This window comes from Pristiophorus japonicus, chromosome 20, assembly GCF_044704955.1.
Source record: "Pristiophorus japonicus isolate sPriJap1 chromosome 20, sPriJap1.hap1, whole genome shotgun sequence".
In the NCBI taxonomy this organism is placed as follows: domain Eukaryota; kingdom Metazoa; phylum Chordata; class Chondrichthyes; family Pristiophoridae; genus Pristiophorus; species Pristiophorus japonicus.
This window is the reverse complement of record NC_091996.1, coordinates 67476605-67496563: the sequence shown is the minus strand read 5'-3', so window position 1 is coordinate 67496563 and position 19959 is coordinate 67476605. Positions and strand designations below refer to the sequence as shown.

At 47.4% G+C, this 19959-nt stretch overlaps 1 protein-coding gene across 50 annotated transcripts in view; it reads right to left on the bottom strand.

The window, feature by feature from the left end:
• The window catches only part of LOC139232545 (heat shock protein DDB_G0288861-like), a 990854-nt gene that overhangs the window by 688641 nt on the left and 282254 nt on the right, over positions 1-19959 (bottom strand). For all 50 annotated transcript variants that reach the window (XM_070862910.1, XM_070862948.1, XM_070862943.1 and 47 more), the window contains one exon: positions 8637-8666. In XM_070862910.1, coding sequence (XP_070719011.1) covers positions 8637-8666 — 30 coding nt within the window. The remainder of the gene's footprint in view (positions 1-8636; positions 8667-19959) is intronic.

Sequence of the window (19959 nt, the reverse complement as noted above, 5' to 3'; positions counted from 1 at the left end):
GCCTCTCAGAAGAAATTGTATCTGATAATAGGCTGCAATTTTGTGTCTGATAATAGGCTGCAATTTTGTTCAGAAGAATTTGCACAGTTCATGAATGGAAATGGTGTGAAACATACCAAATTTTCACCATACCACCCTGCTTCAAATGGTGTGCACAGTACAAGTTGTAAAACGTGCCATTATCTATCAAATATTGGATCCAAATACAAAAAATTGGCAGTTGTCATTGGACCACAAATTAGTAAATTTTTCGATTACTTATCGTAATACTCCTCATGCAACTACTGGTAGAACACCAGCAGAGTTGTTTCTCAAACGACAGCCACGAACCAGGTTCTCGTTGTCAAAGCCAAAATTTGCACAGTCAGGAGAAGAGAAACAATCAAGGCAGAGAGAGAATCATGATACAGATGGAGTAAGAGAGAGAAGTGTGAAATTGAATCAGAAGGTGAGAGTGAAGAACCATCACCATAAATGTTTAAAGTAGTTACCAGGAAAAATAGTGAAGATATGTGGCACTTGCACATATTTGGTCAAGATATTTGATCATGGAAAGGTTAGGTTTGTTCACACTGATCATATTTTACCTACAGATGTGGAAGGAGTTGAAAGTTGGAATGATTCCATTATTTCTGATGAGTCAGATAATCTTCTTACAAGTAGAGTACCAGTATGAAAACTTTTGACTGTAGAGACACCGACCCTCAGTAAGGCCATTGCGATAGCACAGGTGTTTATGTCCACCAGTGATAACACCAAACAAATCTCTCAGCACACAAGTGCTAGCAATGTTCATAAATGAACTGCAACTGTGTTTGCGAGCAGAAATCTACAGGGCAGAAACCACGAGTCTGCAACTGTCAGCAGGCCTCAGGTAACCCAGATGACTCAGAGTCCGCAACAAAGGATGAATGCAAGGCAATTCACACTTTGTTGGCGTTGTGCAGGCTTCCATTCAGCCTATTCATGCCGCTTCAAAGGGTATGTTTACAAGAGCTGTGGAACAATGGGGCACCTCAAATAAGCTTGCAGACAAGCTGGAAGCTCTGCAAAACCTGCTAACCACCACGTGGCAGAGGAAGATCGGTCCATTGTGGATCAAAGCAATTTCAAGCCTCAGAGAGAGAAGGCAGATGCTAAAGTTCATGGGGTGCACACATTTTCGATGAAATGTCCACGTATAATGCTAAATGTAAAATAGAATGGCTTACCCGTAGCCATGGAACTGGACACTGGCACTAGCCAATCCATCATGAGTAAAAAGATGTTTGAGAGACTGTGGTGCAACAAGGCACTCAGACCAGCCCTGAGCCCCATCCACAGGAAACTGAGAACGTACACCAAAGAGCTCATCACTGTCCTGAGCAGCGCCATGGTCAAGGTCACTTACGAGGACATGGTGCATGAACTGCCACTCTGGATTGTCCCGGGCGATGGCCCCACACTGCTTGGAAGGAGCTGGCTGGGCAAAATCCACTGGAACTGGGATGACATCCGAGCGCTATCACATGTCGATGAGGCCCCATGTACCCAGGTTCTGAACAAATTTCCATCCCTTTTTGAGCCAGGCATTGGAAACTTTTCCGGGGCAAAGGTGCGGAGCCACTTGGTCCCAGAGGCACGACCCATTCACCACAAAGTGCGAGCGGTACCTCACATGATGAGGGAGAGAGTGGAAATCGAGCTGGACAGGCTGCAATGCGAGGGCATCATCTCCCCAGTGGAATTCAGCAAGTGGGTCAGCCCAATTGTTCCAGTACTCAAAAGTGATGGCACGGTCAGGATTTGCGGCGTTTATAAAGTAACTATTAATTGTTTCTCGCTATAGGACCAATACCCGTTACCTAAGGCAGACGACCTATTTGCGACGCTGGCAGGAGGCAAGACGTTCACCAAGCTCGACCTGACTTCGGCCTACATGACGCAGGAGTGGGAGGAGTCTTCGAAGGGCCTCACCAGCATAAACACGCACAAGGGACTGTTCATCTACAACAGATGCCCGTTTGAAATTCGGTCGGCTGCAGCGATCTTCCAGAGAAACATGGAGAGCCTTCTCAAGTTGGTACCATGCACGGTGGTTTTTCAGGATGACATATTGGTCACGGGTCGGGACACCGCCGAGCACCTACAAAACCTGGAGGAGGTCCTCCAGCGAGTGGATCGCGTAGGGCTGCGGCTTAAGAGGTCGAAATGCGTCTTCATGGCAACAGAAGTGGAGTTTTTGGGGAGAAAGATCGCGGCGGACAGCATTCGGCCCACAGACGCCAAGACAGAAGCTATCAGGAACGTGCCCAGACCACAGAACGTCACGGAGCTGCGGTCGTTCCTGGGACTCCTCAACTATTTTGGTAACTTCCTACCGGTGTTAGAGCCCCGACATGTGTTATTGCGCAAAGGTGAGAACTGGGTATGGGGAAAAAAACAAGCAATTGCTTTTGAGAAAGCCAGAAACATTTTATGCTCCAACAAACTGTTTGTATTGTATAACCCGTGTAAAAGACTTGTGCTAGCATGTGATGCGGCGTCGTACGGAGTCGGGTGTGTATTACAACAAGCTAACGTTGCGGGGAAGTTGCAACTTGTCGCCTATGCCTCCAGGAGCTTGTCTAAGGCCGAGAGGGCCTACAGCATGATTGAGAAAGAGGCATTAGCATGTGTGTTCGGGGTAAAGAAAATGCATCAGTACCTGTTTGGCCTCAAATTTGAGCTGGAAACTGATCACAAGCCCCTCAAATCCCTGTTCGCTGAAAACAAGGGGATAAATACTAATGCCTCAGCCCGCATACAAAGGTGGGCACTCGCGCTGTCAACGTATAACTATACCATCCACCACAGGCCAGGCACCGAGAACTGTGCGGATGCTCTCAGTCGGCTACCAATGCCCACCACGGGGGTGGAAATGGCGCAGCCTGCAAACTTGTTGATGGTGGCGCAGCCCACAGACTTGTTGATGGTAATGGAAGCGTTTGAAAATGCTAAATCACCTGTCACGGCCCACCAGATTAGGAGTTGGACCAGCCGAGATCCTCTGCTGTCCCTAGTAAAAAACTCTGTACTGCACGGGAGCTGGGCCAGCATCCCCGTTGAAATGCAAGAGCTAATTAAGCCGTTCCAGCGGCGAAAGGACGAGCTGTCCATTCAGGCAGGGAGACGTTCATCTCGGATCTCCACAGCACACACCCGGGTATAGTAATGATGAAAGCGATAGCCAGGTCCCACGTGTGGTGGCCCGGTATTGACTCGGACTTAGAGTCCTGTGTACAGCAATGCAGCGTGTGTGCTCAGTTGAGCAACGCGCCCAGAGAGGCACCACTAAGTTTGTGGTCCTGGCCCTCCAGACCATGGTCGAGGATCCATGTCGACTATGCAGGCCTGTTTCTCGGTAAAATGTTCCTGGTGGTGGTGGATGCTTTTTCAAAATGGATTGAATGTGAAATAATGTCGGGAAGCACCGCCACCGCTGAAAGCCTGAGGGCCATGTTTGCCACCCACGGCCTGCCTGACATACTGGTCAGTGACAACAGGCCATGTTTCACCAGTGCCAAATTTAAAGAATTCATGACCCGCAATGGGATCAAACATGTCACCTTGGCCCCGTTTAAACCAGCCTCCAATGGGCAGGCAGAGCGGGCAGTACAAACAATCAAACAGAGCTTTAAACGAGTCACAGAAGGCTCACTCCAAACCCGCCTGTCCCGAGTACTGCTCAGCTACCGCACGAGACCCCACTCACTCACAGGGGTGCCCCCGGCTGAGCTACTCATGAAAAGGACACTTAAAACCAGACTCTCGCTGGTTCACCTCAACCTGCATGATCAGGTAGAGAGCAGGTGGCAGCAACAAAATATAAACGATGGCCGCGCCACTGTCACGGGAAATTGATCTGAATGACCCTGTGTATGTGCTAAACTATGGACATGGTCCCAAGTGGATTGCGGGCACGGTGATAGCTAAAGAAGGGAATAGGGTGTTTGTAGTCAAACTAGACAATGGACAAATTTGCAGAAAGCACCTGGACCAAACGAGGCTGTGGTTCACAGACTGCCTTGAACCCACAGCAGACAACACCTTTTTCGAGCCCACAACACACACCCAAAGGATTAACGACACCACCCCGGACCAGGAAATTGAACCCATCATGCCCAACAGCCCAGGTTCACCCAGCAGGGCCAACAACACACCAGCCCAGCGAGGACACAGCCAACACATCAGAACAGACATTTGTACCGAGGCGGTCCACCAGGGAAAGAAATGCAGCATTAGCCTCAGCCACTGCACAATTCACCACACCCCCATCACTCATCTATTAACAATCTCTGTCAATCAGGACTCATATCTAACATTATATGCTTCACCTCACCCTCACACACTTAGCATTGCTGTAAGCCTCACACCCACATCCCACAGCTTGCACATACTACCAGCTATTCAACCATGTCAGTCACACCACATAAACAGATTGCACGACATTCACTGACACACATTCCTCTCTCTTACAGGAGAAGGTGGTGCACAACCAGAGGCAGCAGGAACTAACCAGAGGTGGAGAGGCACTCCTGCATGTTCTTACCCTCATGGAGAAGACGGTGCTGGCCATTATGGGAAGGGCCATAGCTGAGGCCGTGGCTACCAATGGATAACGGTATCCTCATATCTGATCCTCCTTCTCACATCCCACATCACCCTCATCCCTAATTTTCTTCTGATTTACTGCAGATGGTTTAAGCATGCTCTTCTTGCTTTCTCCTCCCCCCTCACCACAGACCAACCCTTGTCCCTTTTTCATTTCAGATACTGAAGAACTGGAACTTGCTCATGCAATGGTGGAAGAGCAGGAAGACAGTGAAGATGAAGGGACACCATCACTCAATTTCTCTCCATACCCTTTGATCCCTTTAGCCATAAGGGCCACATCTAACTCCCTTTTGAATATATCTAATGAACTGGCCTCAACAACTTTCTGTGGTAGAGAATTCCACAGGTTCACAATTCTCTGAGTGAAGAAGTTTCTTCTCATCTCGGTCCAAAATGGCTTCCCCCTTATCCTTAGACTGTGACCCCTGGTTCTGGACTTCCCCAACATCGGGAACATTCTTCCTGCATCTAATCTGTTCAATCCCGTCAGAATTTTATATGTTTCTATGAGATCCACTCTCATCTAAATTCCAGTGAATATAAGCCTCATCGATCCAGTCTTTCTTCATATGTCAGTCCTGTCATCTCGGCAATCAGTCTGGTGAACCTTCGCTGCACTCCCTCAATAGCAAGAATGTCCTTCCTCAAATTAGGAGACCAAAACTGTACACAATATTCAAGGTGTGGCCTCACCAAGACGCTGTACAACTGCAGCAAGACCTCCCTGCTCCTATACTCAAATCCTCTCTCTATGAAGTCCAACATGCCATTTGCCTTCTTCACCGCCTGCTGTACCTTCATGCCAACTTTCAATGACTGATGTACCATGACACCCAGGTCTCATTGCACCTCCCTGTTTCCTAATCTGTCACCATTCAAATAATATTCTGCCTCCCTGTTTTTGCCACCAAAGTGGATAACCTCATATTTATCCATATTATACTGCATTTGCCATGCATTTGCCCATTCACCTAACCTGTCCAAGTCATAAGAGCAGGATGGGAGGCGTGTTGGATGTGTTTGATAGCATGTCAGAAGAGGAAGATCATCACCATCCACAATAGTGACGCTGTGGTGGTAATCAAAAAATATTATGTGCATACCCTTGGTGATTGATAATTTCTTGAAGTTATGCTTCCTACTGCTGCTACGTGGTGCATCCCATGTAGAGGCAGATTGCTCAGATCCCTGCCCTGACTGCTGAGCTGCTTCTGGCCTACACCCTTTGGGCTTTGGAGCTCCAGGTGCCCTCCAAAGACTGCTCCAACAGCTGCTTCAACTGCAGCTGTGCAGGGGCAGACTCGGCCATCAGGAGATGAGGCAGCCTGTCGGGTACTGGCTGCGGGGGGGGTGCAATTGGTGAGAAGTGGAAGCGCATTCAGTAGAGTAAGCTGTCAATCTTTGCGTAGAGAGTCTCAGTGACCTTTTTGCATCAGTGCACTGCAAACTGTGAGATGTTGCTAATATCTCCAGCAGCAGCCTGGAAGGAGCCAGTACATAAAATTTATTAGACATTTCTTTATTAGCCAGTGGCAATGCAATCTTTGCCCTGCTCTGAGGTTAGAGTTGTGGCTGCAGCAGTTGGAAGATTTTAGTGATGATCTCTTTAGTGAAGTTTGACATCTCAAACATTGGGCACCCCTAAGGTTCAAGCAGGAGAATTGCGCCCTGAACATCCTGGGCAGAACTGGCCTTCTGTTGAGAGCACTTCTCCCCCTCCTCCTCTTCCCTCTTCGAACAGCTTGTCCAGCTCTGCGTGGCCTCTGCTCATTCTCCCAGTCATGCCCAGTTCCAAGAGGAAGGCCTACTAGGCCACCCATGTCTGGAAGCAACTGGTTTGTGCACAAGCCATTAAATTACCAACTCCAACCCCAGCTAGACCATTCCCTGTGGAATATAAAAACTTTTAACAAGTATGGAAAAGCACCCAAAATATGTATAATTTCAGCAGCAGTCAGAAGAAATAATCCAGCAACCAACCTGTAAGTAGTTGATGATCTGCTGAAATAGGGCTGGTGTGGGGGTCCTTCAGGTCGTCGAACGTGTGTTCAGCTGTGAGAGGTTAAGAGTGTGGAGCATGGAACTCAAAAATGGCAGCCCTGGCATCAAATCAGCATTGCATGTTGATTGATGTCATGATGTCTCTGTTCTGCATACTTCCGGCCGACATTTGGTGCGCGCACGCTAACCCCTTTATCAATATGGCATCCGGCGCATTTTGTGGCAGAAGTGTGCGCACTCACGCCGAAGACACCAATTCGGAACCATAACGGGCCTTGTCGTGCCCAAAAAATGGTTGCTAATAAGCCCAAATTTGCCCCTACAGTGGCAATGAAGGTCACCACAATCTTAAATGTTATTTTGCAAAGGGTAATTCCAGGGCATGCAGAAGACCTGTGAGGGCTTAGTCCATTTGCCATCAAATACTCCTTTGCACAGTTGATGGATGACCTCTTTCACCATGCTAAGGCATACATTGGAATGGAACATTAATGGCAGATGGAGGGGCAGACATCTCTCCTTAGAATCTACGGCTTCTCCAAGGTAGAGTTTTCAATTGCATTTCTGTAGTACTTCAAGGTTTGACTCAGAATGGACTAACTTTATTAATTGTAAACAATGCAGCTCCAACAATGTACAAATGATTTAACATTTTACTATGTTAAAGGCACTATATAAATGCAAGTTGTTTTTAAAAATTATCTTTATATAGCATCTTTCATGACCTCAGAATGTCGCAAAGTGTTTTACAGCCAATGAAGAACTTTTGAAGTGTAGTCAGTTGTAATGTAGGAAACACGACAGCCAATTTGCGCACAGCAAGCTCCCACAAACAGCAATGGTGATAATGACAAGAAAATCTGTTTTTTTTAGTCATGTTGATTGAGGGATAAATATTGGCCAAGACAAGAAGGATAACTCCTCTGTTCTTCTTCGAAATAGTGCCATTGGATCTTTTCTGACCACCTGAGGGAGCAGACGGGGCCTTGGTTTAACGTCTCTTCCGAAAGACACTGCAGCACTCCCTCAGTACTGCACTAGAGTGTCAGCTTAAATTTTTGTGCTCAAGTCTCTGCAGTGGGACTTGAAGCCATAACGTTCTGACTCAGAGGCAAGAGTGCTACCAAATGAGCCATGGCTGACTTAGGGTGGACCAATGTAGACTTGCCAGGCAGCATGTATGATTCCTTCATTATTCACAGCTCATATATCTTTGAAGGAGTGACTCCATCAAAGCTGTGAGTATATGCAGCAACCCTGGCTAATGACACCTCTAAATACCAAAAGAGCAGAGCTAGAACGTGGCACATGGATGTCCCAGACAACTCATGGAGCAGACAGTGCAGTACTCACCTGTAGTGTCAGCTTAGATTTATGTGCTCAACGTCGCTAGAGTGGGATTTGAACCTGCACCTTCTGACTCAGTGGCAAGAGTGCTACCAATTGAGCCACAGCTGCCAATGCATTTGCATGTAATACAGAAAGATTTGAATATTCCACTCTGCGTAAATGGGCAACAGAAGAGTAGAATTCCCAAGGGAGTTCTCCCAATTGTTCCGTTGGCGGAAGATCTGCGGAAACCCTAGAGAAGTGATGCCATTTGCGCAGTTTCTCTAGGATTTTGACGAAGTTATGGCGGACGATCGGGAAAGCCTCCATACAAAATCTACGCCGTATGCAATTACTTAGCTATTTTCACCTTTCGGCAACTTTATAATTTTCAGCAGAAATAAATGCTAGTCCCTCTGTTGGATCTGACTTTACTTTGCCCCAATAATGAGTTTGCTATTAAAATAATATACTATTGCCAAAGGCTGACAATAAAATGATCTCAACAGCAAGGATGATATGGACAGACCTATTATGAAGAATATTTTCCATCTCTTTGCTTTGATGTCCATGAACATCCATGAAAATATAGTGACCTATGCCTTTGGGTGTGTGCTTGGCTGACAATAGCTACTTCAGTTAAAAGAACAATCGTTGTATATTTTACTTACTGCATTAAGTCTGACGCCATCTCTCCATTTCTGAAAACACAAGAAACAAGGAAATGTTATTAGAACCTTTATATGGATTTTGATATTTATTTAAGAACTTCAAATTAGTTAAAATGCATCAAGTTGAATAAAATTAAAATATGCTTGATTGATAATATTACCAATTTGAAACCCCAGTTCTGATTACTGTTAATTGAGTATAAAAATATATCTCTCCGAGATCACACTTCAGAGATTGCCACACCTTAAACGAATATGTAGGGCATGAGAGCTCAAAATACGAAATACCAAAAATAGTGGAAACGAAGGGGCTAATGAAAGTGAGGAACTTATTAACTAGTATCAGAAGAGAAAAAGTACTTGCGAAACCAATGGGATTAACCAGCGACAAATCAAATGGAGCTGATGGCCTACATCCTAGGATTTCTAAAAGAGGTTCCTGGTTGTGATCTTCCAAAATTCCCTAGATTCTAGAATGGTCCCAGTGAATTGGAAGGTAGCAAATGTAGCCATGCTAGTCAAGAAAAGAAGGAAACAGAGAACAAGGAACTACAGGCCAGTTAGCCTGACATCGGTCACCAGGAAAATGCTGGAATCCATTATTAAGGAAGTGCAGCATATTCAACATGTGGACAACCCCAATAGTGATGAACCCAGTATGGTTTACACCGTTAGTGACATTTCGCACATCGGTTCGGGCAAATTCAAGGACTGTGATGTAAACATTGACGGCACGCTCATCCGCCTCCTCACTGACCTTGGAGCCAAAGTCTCCATATTGAGTCAGGCTGTGTACAAAATCCACTTCATACACTGTCAACTGCAGCCCGCAACTTCCACTCTACATGTATACCCCGACTTCAAAATTGGGGTACTTGGTGTCATGTATGTAACCTTTATGTAACAACACTGCAATACTGCTATACGTAAGAAATGCACACCTTGACCACAGGGGGTGAACTTGTGGGAGACACTCCTCACCTGGTCATCTAGATATATAAAGGGGGGTCCCACGCAGGGTCTTCACTTCTTGGTCCTGTGAATAAAGGTTTAGGTCATGGAGTGACCTTGTCCATAGAAATATGCCTCGTGTGGATTTGTGGTATTCTGTAAGGACTTTACATTGGCAACAAGAAACAGGAATCAACGACCCACAAGAATGGCCACCAGCAGCACAGATGAACGGAACTGTGTTGGTGAGGACTGGGACGATTTCATTGAGAGGCTCCAGCAGAGTTTTGTCATGAAGGACTGGCTGGGAGAAGCAGCAGCCGACAAGCGAAGGGCTCATCTGCTGACCAGCTGCGGACCCAAGACTTACGCGCTCATGAAAGACCTGCTAGCACCCGAGAAACCGGCGGACAAAACCTTTGAAGAGCTCAGCAAACTAATCGGTGAGCACCTCAAACCGGCGAGCAGCGTACACATGGCCCGATATAGATTCTATACCCACCGACGTCGGGAAGGACAGAGCATACCGGATTTCGTTGCGGACCTCCGGCGTTTGGCCAGCCTCTGTAAGTTCACAGATGCCTGCAGAGGGGAGATGCTAAGGGATTTCTTTATTGAGGGCATCGGTCATGCTGGGATTTTCAGAAAGCTAATTGAGACCAAGGACTTGACCTTGGAAGCGGCGGTGTTGATGGCTCAGACTTTTATTGCAGGGGAGGAAGAAACCAAGATAATATACGTGCGCAATTTTGCCTCCAATGGCAGATCAGGGAGTCAATATCATAAACGCAACACAGAGCCCCTCAGGCAGGCAAGGGCAGTTCAACACACCCCAGGCAGCAATAGACCCAAGAGTAAGTCTCCAACAGAGACAATGGCAGGCTGAACGGACATTTACGTCCCCCCAGTGGACAATGCGACCTGGGACGGGGCCATTGACACCCATTAACAGAGTGCTCAAGAGCAGTCAAAGGGACAATCAGCGAGGAATGTCTGGTAACAGATCTTTTGTTCACAACAATGGGAATCTCAGTTCATGCTGGAGGTGTGGGGGCAGACATGCTGCCAGGACTTGCAGGTTTCACCAGTTCATCTGCAGAAATTGTAACCTCAGTGGCCATTTAGCCACATTGTGCAGAAAGCCTGTAACCAGGCTAATATACGAGGCGGATGAACCAGATGAGGGGTCTGCGAGGCAGGATGACACTTGGGACAAATCAATGGACGCTGAAGTTCAGCGAGCTCATGTGGCAAACATTCACAGCTCTTATATATACCAAAACGCCAGCTATGATGATGAAAGTCCTATTAAACGGCATCCCTGTACGCATGGAGCTGGACATGGGGGCCAACCAGTCACTCATGAGCGTTCAACAATACGAAAAGCTGTGGCCACTCAAAGCCAGCAGACTCAAACTAGAACGCAATGAGATGCAATTATGGACGTACACCAAAGAAATCATTCCAGTGCTAAGCAGTGCAATGTTGGCAGTCACACACAATGAATCGGTGAACCAGCTGCCGCTCTGGATTGTCCCAGGCAATGGTCCCGCACTGTTAGCCGAGATGAACTGGAAATGGGGGGGATGTGCACGCCATGTCATCTGTGGAGCGAAGTTCATGCTCACAGGTCCTACAGCAATTTGAGTCACTATTTCAACCTGGCGTCGGGACGTTCAAAGGTACCAAAGTAGTGATACGCATCACCCCGGACGCCAGACCAGTACATCACAAAACCAGAGCTGTGCCGTATGTGATGCGGGAGAAAATTGAGTGCAAGTTGGATCAGTTGCTGAGAGAGGGCATCATCTCGCCCGTTGAATTCAGCGACTGGGCGAATCCCATCGTTCCCGTCATAAAAGTGGATGGCTCGGTCAGGATCTGTGGCGACTACAAGGCCACTATTAACCGGGTGTCCCTGCAAGACCAATACCCGCTCCCGAGAGCGGAGGACCTTTTTGCCACGCCGGCAGGCGGCAAGCTGTTCACCAAGTTGGACCTCACTTCAGCCTACATGACCCAAGAACTGGCCGACGAATCAAAACTACTGACCACCATCACCACGCACAAGGGACTGTTTGTTTACAACAGGTGTCCGTTTGGCATTCGATCAGCAGCCGCGATTTTTCAAAGAAACATGGAAAGCCTGCTCAAATCCATTCTCGGAATGATCGTATTCCAGGACGACATCCTCATCACCGGTTGTGACACCGGGGAACACCTCCACAACCTGGAGGAGGTGCTACGCCGACTGAACCGGGTAGGCCTGCAACTCAAGAAGTCTAAGTGTATGTTTTTGGCTCTCAAGGTCGAGCTTCTGGGCAGGAGGGTTGCTGCAGACGGGATTCGGCCTACCGAATCCAAAATGGAGGCGATTCAACGAGCACCCAGGCCCTGCAACACATCAGAGTTGCGTTCATTTCTGGGACTCTTGAACTATTTCGGGAACTTTCTGCCGAACTTAAGCACGGTGTTGGAGCAGCTACACATGCTCCTGCGTAAGAGTTGCGATTGGTTTTGGGGGGACTGTCAGGAACGGGCTTTCAATCGGGCGCGGAACCTACTTTGTTCAAATAAGTTGTTGACCCTGTACGACCCCCGTAAGAAATTGGTTCTGACATGTGATGCATCGTCCTATGGGGCTGGGTGCGTGTTGCAGGAGGGTAACACTGAGGGCCAACTACAACCTGTGGCTTATGCCTCCAGGTCGCTCTCTCAAGCTGAATGGGGATATGGGATGGTTGAGAAGGAAGCACTCGCATGTGTCTCTATGGGGTGAAAAAGATGCATCAGTACCTTTTTGGCAGGAGGTTCGAATTAGAAACGGACCACAAGCCGTTAACAACCCTGCTGTCAGACAGCAAGGCTGTCAATGCCAATGTGTCAGCTCGCATACTGCGATGGGCTCTCAAGCTCACTGCGTATGACTACACCATCCGGTACCGAAAATTGCGCTGACGCGCTCAGCAGGCTTCCACTGGCCACCACTGAGGGGGCAGCGGAGCAAAGTACCGAGATGGTCATGGCTGTCGATGCCTTTGACAGCGCAGGTTCCCCCATCAGAGCCTGCCAGATCAAAATCTGGACCAACAGAGAGCCCCTCCTATCCTTGATTAAGAAATGTGTCCTGACTGGGGATTGGGCGCCCGCACACGGAGCATGCCCTGAGGAGGTCAGACCGTTTCACAGACGGATGGATGAGCTCTCCATCCAAGCCGACTGCCTATTATGGGGCAGCTGGGTAGTCATGCCCCAGAGGGCATTCATCAGGGAACTCCACAGCGAGCACCCAGGCATCGTGCTGATGAAGGCCATTGCCCGGTCACATGTGTGGTGGCCGGGAATTGATTCAGACCTGGAACACTGTGTTCGCAGATGCACGACGTGTGCCCAGCTAGGTAATGCCCCCAGGGAGGCCCCGCTCAGCCCGTGGCCCTGGCCCACCAGGCCATGGTCACATATTCACGTAGACTACGCAGGCCTGTTCATGGGAAAAATGTTTCTCATTGTGGTTGATGCGTACTCGAAATGGATCGAGTGCATCATTTTGAATTCGTGCGCGACATCCACCACCGTGGAGAGTCTGTGCGTGGTCTTTGCCACCCACGGCTTGCCGGACATCCTTGTTAGCGATAATGGCCCATGTTTCACAAGCTACGAATTCTGGGAGTTCATGTTGGGTAATGGCATTAACCATGTCAGGACAGCGCCGTTCAAGCCAGCCTTCAATGGCCAGGTGGAACGTGCAGTCCAAATCATAAAACAAGGCATGCTCCGGATTCAAGGACCCTCCCTTCAATGCCACCTATCGTGCCTCCTGCTGGCCTATAGGTCCCGACCGCATTCGCTCACGGGGATCTTGCCCATGGAGCTATTCATGAAACGAACACTCAAAACTCAGCTGTCCCTCATTCATCCAGTCCTATCCGACATTGTTTAGGGCAAGCGCCAGTCCCAAAACGAGTACCATGACCGAAATTCAAGGGGGAGATGTACAGAAAAAGATGACCCCGTATTTGTTCTCAATCACGCTTTGGGGCCCAAATGGCTTGAGGGTGTTGTAATAGACAAAGAGGGGAATAGGGTCATAGTGGTTAAACTTAACAATGGGCCGATATGCCGCAAGACTCTGGACCAAGTAAAAAAAAAAGGTTCAGCATGGACACTGAGGAACCTGAGGAAGATCATGAGATGGTATTCACACCACCGCCAGTGAATGAGCAACAAGAACATTCAGCAGCATGCACAGTCCCTGCGGTCAGCCCGGACAGGCCGGAATCACCACAGGTGACAGACCAAGGCTCAACAACCAGAGCCCCAACTGCGGTGCTCCACGAGAGAGCGCAGACCACCCGAGAGACTTAACCTATGATCCCAATAAGATGTTGAGGGGGAGGTGATGTCATGTATGTAACCTTTATGTAACAACACTGCAATACTGTATATACGTAAGAAATGCACACCTTGACCACAGGGGTGAACTTGTGGGAGACACTCCTCACCTAGTCATCCAGGTATATAAAAGGAGGTCCCACGCAGGGTCTTCACTTCTTGGTCCTGTGAATAAAGGTTCAGGTCACGGAGTGACCTTGTCCATAGAAATGTGCCTCGTGTGGATTTGTGGTATTGTGTAAGGACTTTACACTTGGGGTCATATCTGTCCCGATATACTACAAGGACATAACATTAGAGAACTTTTCCTTTCATGTCGCGAAAGGATGAAGCCTCATGGGTGTTGACCTTTTTGATAAGCTTGGATTCAAAGTTTACGACCCAACCGGCACACCTGTGTACACGGTGGACTTTGACAAGCAGTATCCCTCAATCTTCACAGGGTTTGGAGTGACATCAAAATTCTGCCATCATCTCCGCGTTGACTCTTCCGTCAAACCGGTTATGCAGTGACTTTGCCATCTCCCATTCGCGGTTCATGACCAAGTATCCGCAGAATTAAAGCGACTCGAATCTCAGGAATCATTGAGAGCATCGATTCCTCACCCTGGATCTCGAACTTAATCATTGCTTGGTATAAAAATGAGAAGATCCACCTATGTATTACACCCTGGCATAGTTCGCATGAAGCAGAAATGTTGCGATTCAGTATGGTGGCCTGGGATTGACACTCGCATCGAGGAGTTTGTCTCACACTGCAAAGCATGCAGTCTGAGCGAAAAGGCCACAAACACATCTGACCAGCACCATTGAAGCCCATTCCATGGCCACAAAGACCATGGCAACAACTTCAGATGGATATCTTCGGTCCAGTTGAATCAGCTCCACAGCACTAGCGTTTCCTTGTAGTATATGACCTGCATTCCAAATGGCCAGAAATCGCTACAACAAGTTCAGTGACCTCATCAACGATCGTCATTATTCCGCAGTGTATGTTCACGAAGTAGGGCCTCCCAGAAGTCACTGACAATGGACCACAGTTTGTGTCCGACCAGTTCGCGGATTTCCTCATTAGTCATGCTATCGAGCATCGCTTTACTGCTCGGTACAATCCTCAAAGCATTGGAGGTGTTGAGCGATTTAATCGCAGTCATCAAAGAGGATTTGAAAGCCAACCTCGCAGCAGGCCAAACATTCGACGAAGCGGTTCAAACCATTCTCCACACAAATCGTTCGACAAAGCACTCACTACGGGGAAGACACCCACTGAGCTCATGATTGGGCGGAATCCTGGCTGGTTATTGGACATTCTCAAACCCCTAGCCAAACCTAGCGCGAAGATAACAACACTCGCATCCCAGATTTCGGAACGGCAACGAAAAGCAAAGTAGTACACTGACAAAAAACGACGCGCTCAAAAGCCCCAACTGAAGAACAGAGATTGGGTCAGAGTTAAGCGCCCAAACCAGTGTCATAAGCTCGCATTTTCACTTTCGCCTCCAAAACAGAACGGGCAAAAGTTCAGCCCTCACACCTATGAGCTCAATGATGGAACTCGATGGAACACTCATAGACTGATCCCAACTCAAAGGCCAACAGACCAGCAGGATGGAACAGAGGCACCATTCTGGTTCACAACCGAAAACCACGATCAAATACCGCAAGTTCCGTGCCGCTCTCAGCATATCAGAACACGGCCTGGCTATCTCAAGGACTCTGTCTGTTCATAGGTTGTGTTTTCAGAAAGGGGGATATATGTTGTGTTCATACTCTATTTGTTTGTTACACAAACCCTCTCGAGACATGCATTAAGATCCTGCAAGAGTTATTCACACACTACTGTAAACGTGCTGGTTCATGCTGGTTTGGAACACCATTTTGGGAGTTGCTATAAAGGACACAGTTAATTTACATTACTTCTGTTTCAGTTAGTCAGTTTATTTATGTACACAATAGTAACAGGGCACTTAGAAAATCATAATTTGATTAGACAGAGTCAACATGGGTTTATAAAAGGGACCCCGGTCCGGTCGCGGATTGGGTCTGTGATGGATCTATTGGTCAGGATCACGGCTTGCATGTTGTCGTGGAGCAGGCGAAGGATGGTGACAAACTTTTGGGGGCAGCCGAAACGAAGGAGGACGCTCCATAGTCCCTCATGGTTGACAGTGTCAAAGGCCTTTGTGAGGTCAAAGAAGGCCATTTACAAGGGTTGGTGCTGTTCCCTGCATTTCTCTTGTAGTTGTTGCGCAGTGAAGATCATGTCATTGTATCCCTTGTGGACGGAATCCGCATTGTGACTCTGGGAGGAGCTCTTCTTGAGGAGAATTCTAGCAATGACTTTCCTAGTGGTCGATAGCAGGGAGATTCCTCTGCAGTTGCCGCAGTTGAACATATCCCCCTTTTTGAAGATGGTCACCATTATGGCATCTCTGAGATCTCACGGTATGCTCTCCTCTTTCCAGATAAGAGAGATGAGGTCATGCATTTATGCCAATAGTGCTTCTCTGCCATACTTTAGTGCCTCGGCGGAGATTCCATCTGCTCCTGATGCCTCATTCTTGAGCTGACGGATGGCCTTTTCTACCTCGTGCAGGGCTGGGGTTTTGCTGAGATGGTGATGGGTAGCATGCTGCGGGATGGAGTCGAGGCAGACTCGTGTCAAAGGCAGAGAATCGAATAAGGAGATCTTCGAAGTGCTCCTTCCAGTGGGCTCTGACTGCCTTGGAGTCCTTAATGAGTGTCTGCCCATTCTTGGCCAGCAATGGGGTGGGGCCTTGGGCCATAGGTGAAGGGAGCAAGTGCAATGTATCCAATTTTGCACACCAGCCACCACGGGCTTGACAAAGCTAGGTCTTGGTCCAGTAGCAAGGGTTAACCTAGACGACTGCAGACCAGCTCTGCTGCACGGACCTAGTACGCACACATATCGCAGCGTGGGCTGGCCCGTGCTGCCCCAGGGTCCTCGACTCTTCTGGGCCCCGAACTCACGCCTCTCCTGGGCCCCGATCATGTCCCTCCACAATCTCTCGCCACTCCTTGGCCCCGACCTCGCCGCTCCTGCAGTACCTGCCCACGCTCCAATCACCAACCTGGACCTTAATGATGTCCCTTTTCACTGCCATTGCTCTCCTGCCCCAGCACGTGCTGCTCCTTCTGCTCCCCAGCCTACTCCGATGGTGTTCGCAGGCCGGGGGCCGCACAGACTGCTGGGCTCGGCCGCCACGCTGTTCCTTCCACTCCCCGGCCTGCTCCGATGGTGCTCTCAGGCCAGGGGTCACGCAGAATGCTGGGCTAGGCCGCCACACTGCTCCTTCTGCTTCTCGGCCTGCTCCCCAGCAGTCTGTGCGGCCCCCAGCCTGCGAGCACCAGCGAGACATATGACCCTTATTGAAACAGTTGTGAATGTGACACTCAATAATCTGCCCTGTCTGGCTTGAGAACATATCTTCAATTGCCTGTGGTGCTTTTTAAAACCTGTGCATATTCACTTTGTGTCTAAAACACTTAAGCAGAACTCAATCCTAAATGATTTTCCAAGAAGAAAAAAATGATCAATTGTCCAGAAACGTGACAACCAGGATTACAATTCATCATTTTGTTTTCAAAGCAGCCAATCAGGAACCAGCAGCCTCAACGAAACCAACGAATCAAATCACTCAAATACTTAGTATTGACAGTCAGTTGGCTTTTCAACCCGCTGCAATATTGCTCTTAATAATTATATTTATTCATATACCATAATTAGAAAAGATAGAGAAGGGTAAAGAGGAGGTGGAGCAGTTGTACTTATGAGGGATAACATAATGGCAGTAGAAAAACGTGACGCGGCTATCAGTAAGACATAAATAAAATACATGTGGATAGAGATAAAAGATAATAAAGGATCAATCACCCTAACAGGGGTAGTCGACAGACCACCAAATAATGGAAGGGAAGTGAAGGAATAAATATGCAAACAAATTAGGGAAATTAGCAAAAAACATAGAATAATAATAATGGGGCATTTCAACCTTCCCAATATTAATTGGCCAGAAGAGGTAGGGAAAGGGAAAAAAGAAATGGAGTGCCTACAATGTGTACAGGCCTCCTTTCGGAACGAATATGTAAGGGGAGGGCATCAAACAGGAAATTAGGGGTGCATGCAATAAAGGTGCAGCAGTTATCATGGGTGACTTTAATATGCATATAGATTGGGCTAACCAGACTGGAAGCAATACGGTGGAGGAGGATTTCTGGAGTGCATAAGGGATGGTTTTCTAGACCACCATGTTGAGGAACCAACTAGGGGGGAGGCCATCTTAGACTGGGTGTTGTGTAATGAGAGAGGATTAATTAGCAATCTCGTTGTGCGAGGCCCCTTAGGGAAGAGTGACCATAATATGGTGGAATTCTGCATTAGGATGGAGAATGAAACAGTTAATTCAGAGACCATGGTCCAGAACTTAAAGAAGGGTAACGATGAAGGTATGAGGCGTGAACTGGCTAGGATAGATTGGCGAATGATACTTAAGGGGTTGACAGTGGATGGGCAATGGCAGACATTTAGAGACAGCATGGATGAACTACAACAATTGTACATCCCTGTCTAGCGTAAAAATAAAAAAGGGAAGGTGGCTCAACCGTGGCTATCAAGGGAAATCAGGGATAGTATTAAAGCCAAGGAAGTGGCATACAAATTGGCCAGAAATAGTAGCGAACCCGGGGACTGGGAGAAATTTAGAACTCAGCAGAGGGGGACAAAGGGTTTGATATGGGCAGGGAAAATAGAGTATGAGAGGAAGCTTGCAGGGAACATTAAAATGAAAGCTATTGTTTTGGTATATGAAATCAAAAGATTGATGAAAATATCAGTGAGTACATTGTAGCATTAAAAAGCTATCTATTCACTGTAATTTAGGAAACTTTCAAAACCGAGCATTGCGGGACCGTTTTGTTTGTGGGATGAAAAATTATGCACTCAAGGAGAAAGTTGAGCAAGATCTCAAAAGACTAGAGACTGAGAACATTATTTGTAAAGATAGATCAATGTAATTGGCTACACCCATTGTTGTTGTACCTAAGTCCGATGGTAAGGTGAGATTGTGTGGTGATTATAAAGTAAACGCAAACCAGGTTCTAGAGGGTCATGTCCCCAACACATTGGCAAATATAGATTTGTTCATAACACTGATAGGTGGTCAGATCTTCTCAAAACTGGAGCTTACGAATGCCTACTTACTGCTTGAACTAGATGAGGAGTCCAAGTCATGCTTGACTATAAATACTCATCTAGGTCTATATCAATTTAATAGGCTACCGTTTGGAATGTCTTCCAACCCTGCCATATTCCAAGGGGTGATGAACTAGATTTTGCAAGGTATTGAAGGGGTAGTATGTTATTTGGATGACATACTAATTTCAGCACCAAATAGGCAAATTCATAATAACATATTGAATGAAGTCCTCAAATGGCTAGCGAAGCACAGAATACGAGTGTCTGCTCGTAAGTGTGAGTTATTTCAAAACTCAGTGGAGTACTTAGGGTACAGAGTAGACAAAGATGGTTTACATCCAGCCATGGGAAAACTGGATGCAATTAGAAATGCACCCAGGCCCAGGAATGTCACTGAACTTCGTTCTTTCTTGGGTCTTTTGAATTATTATGGGAAGTACCTACCAAATTTGGCTACAGTATTCCATCCACTGAATGAACTATTGAAAAAACAGGTCCATTGGAAGTGGTCAAAAGAATGCGATACAGCATTCAAGGAGTGTAAAAGCAAATTGGTAGAGAGCACCATGTTAGTTCACTATGACATATCTAAGGAGATTAAGCTAGCATGTGATGCCTCTCCGTATGGAGTTGGGCAGTAATGTCTCATGTATTGCGTAGTGGGGAGGAGAGACCAATTGCTTTTGCTTCATGCACACTCAGTGCCAGAGAGAGTAATTATGCGCAAATCGAAAGGGAAGCTTTGGCATTCATTTTTGGGGTCAA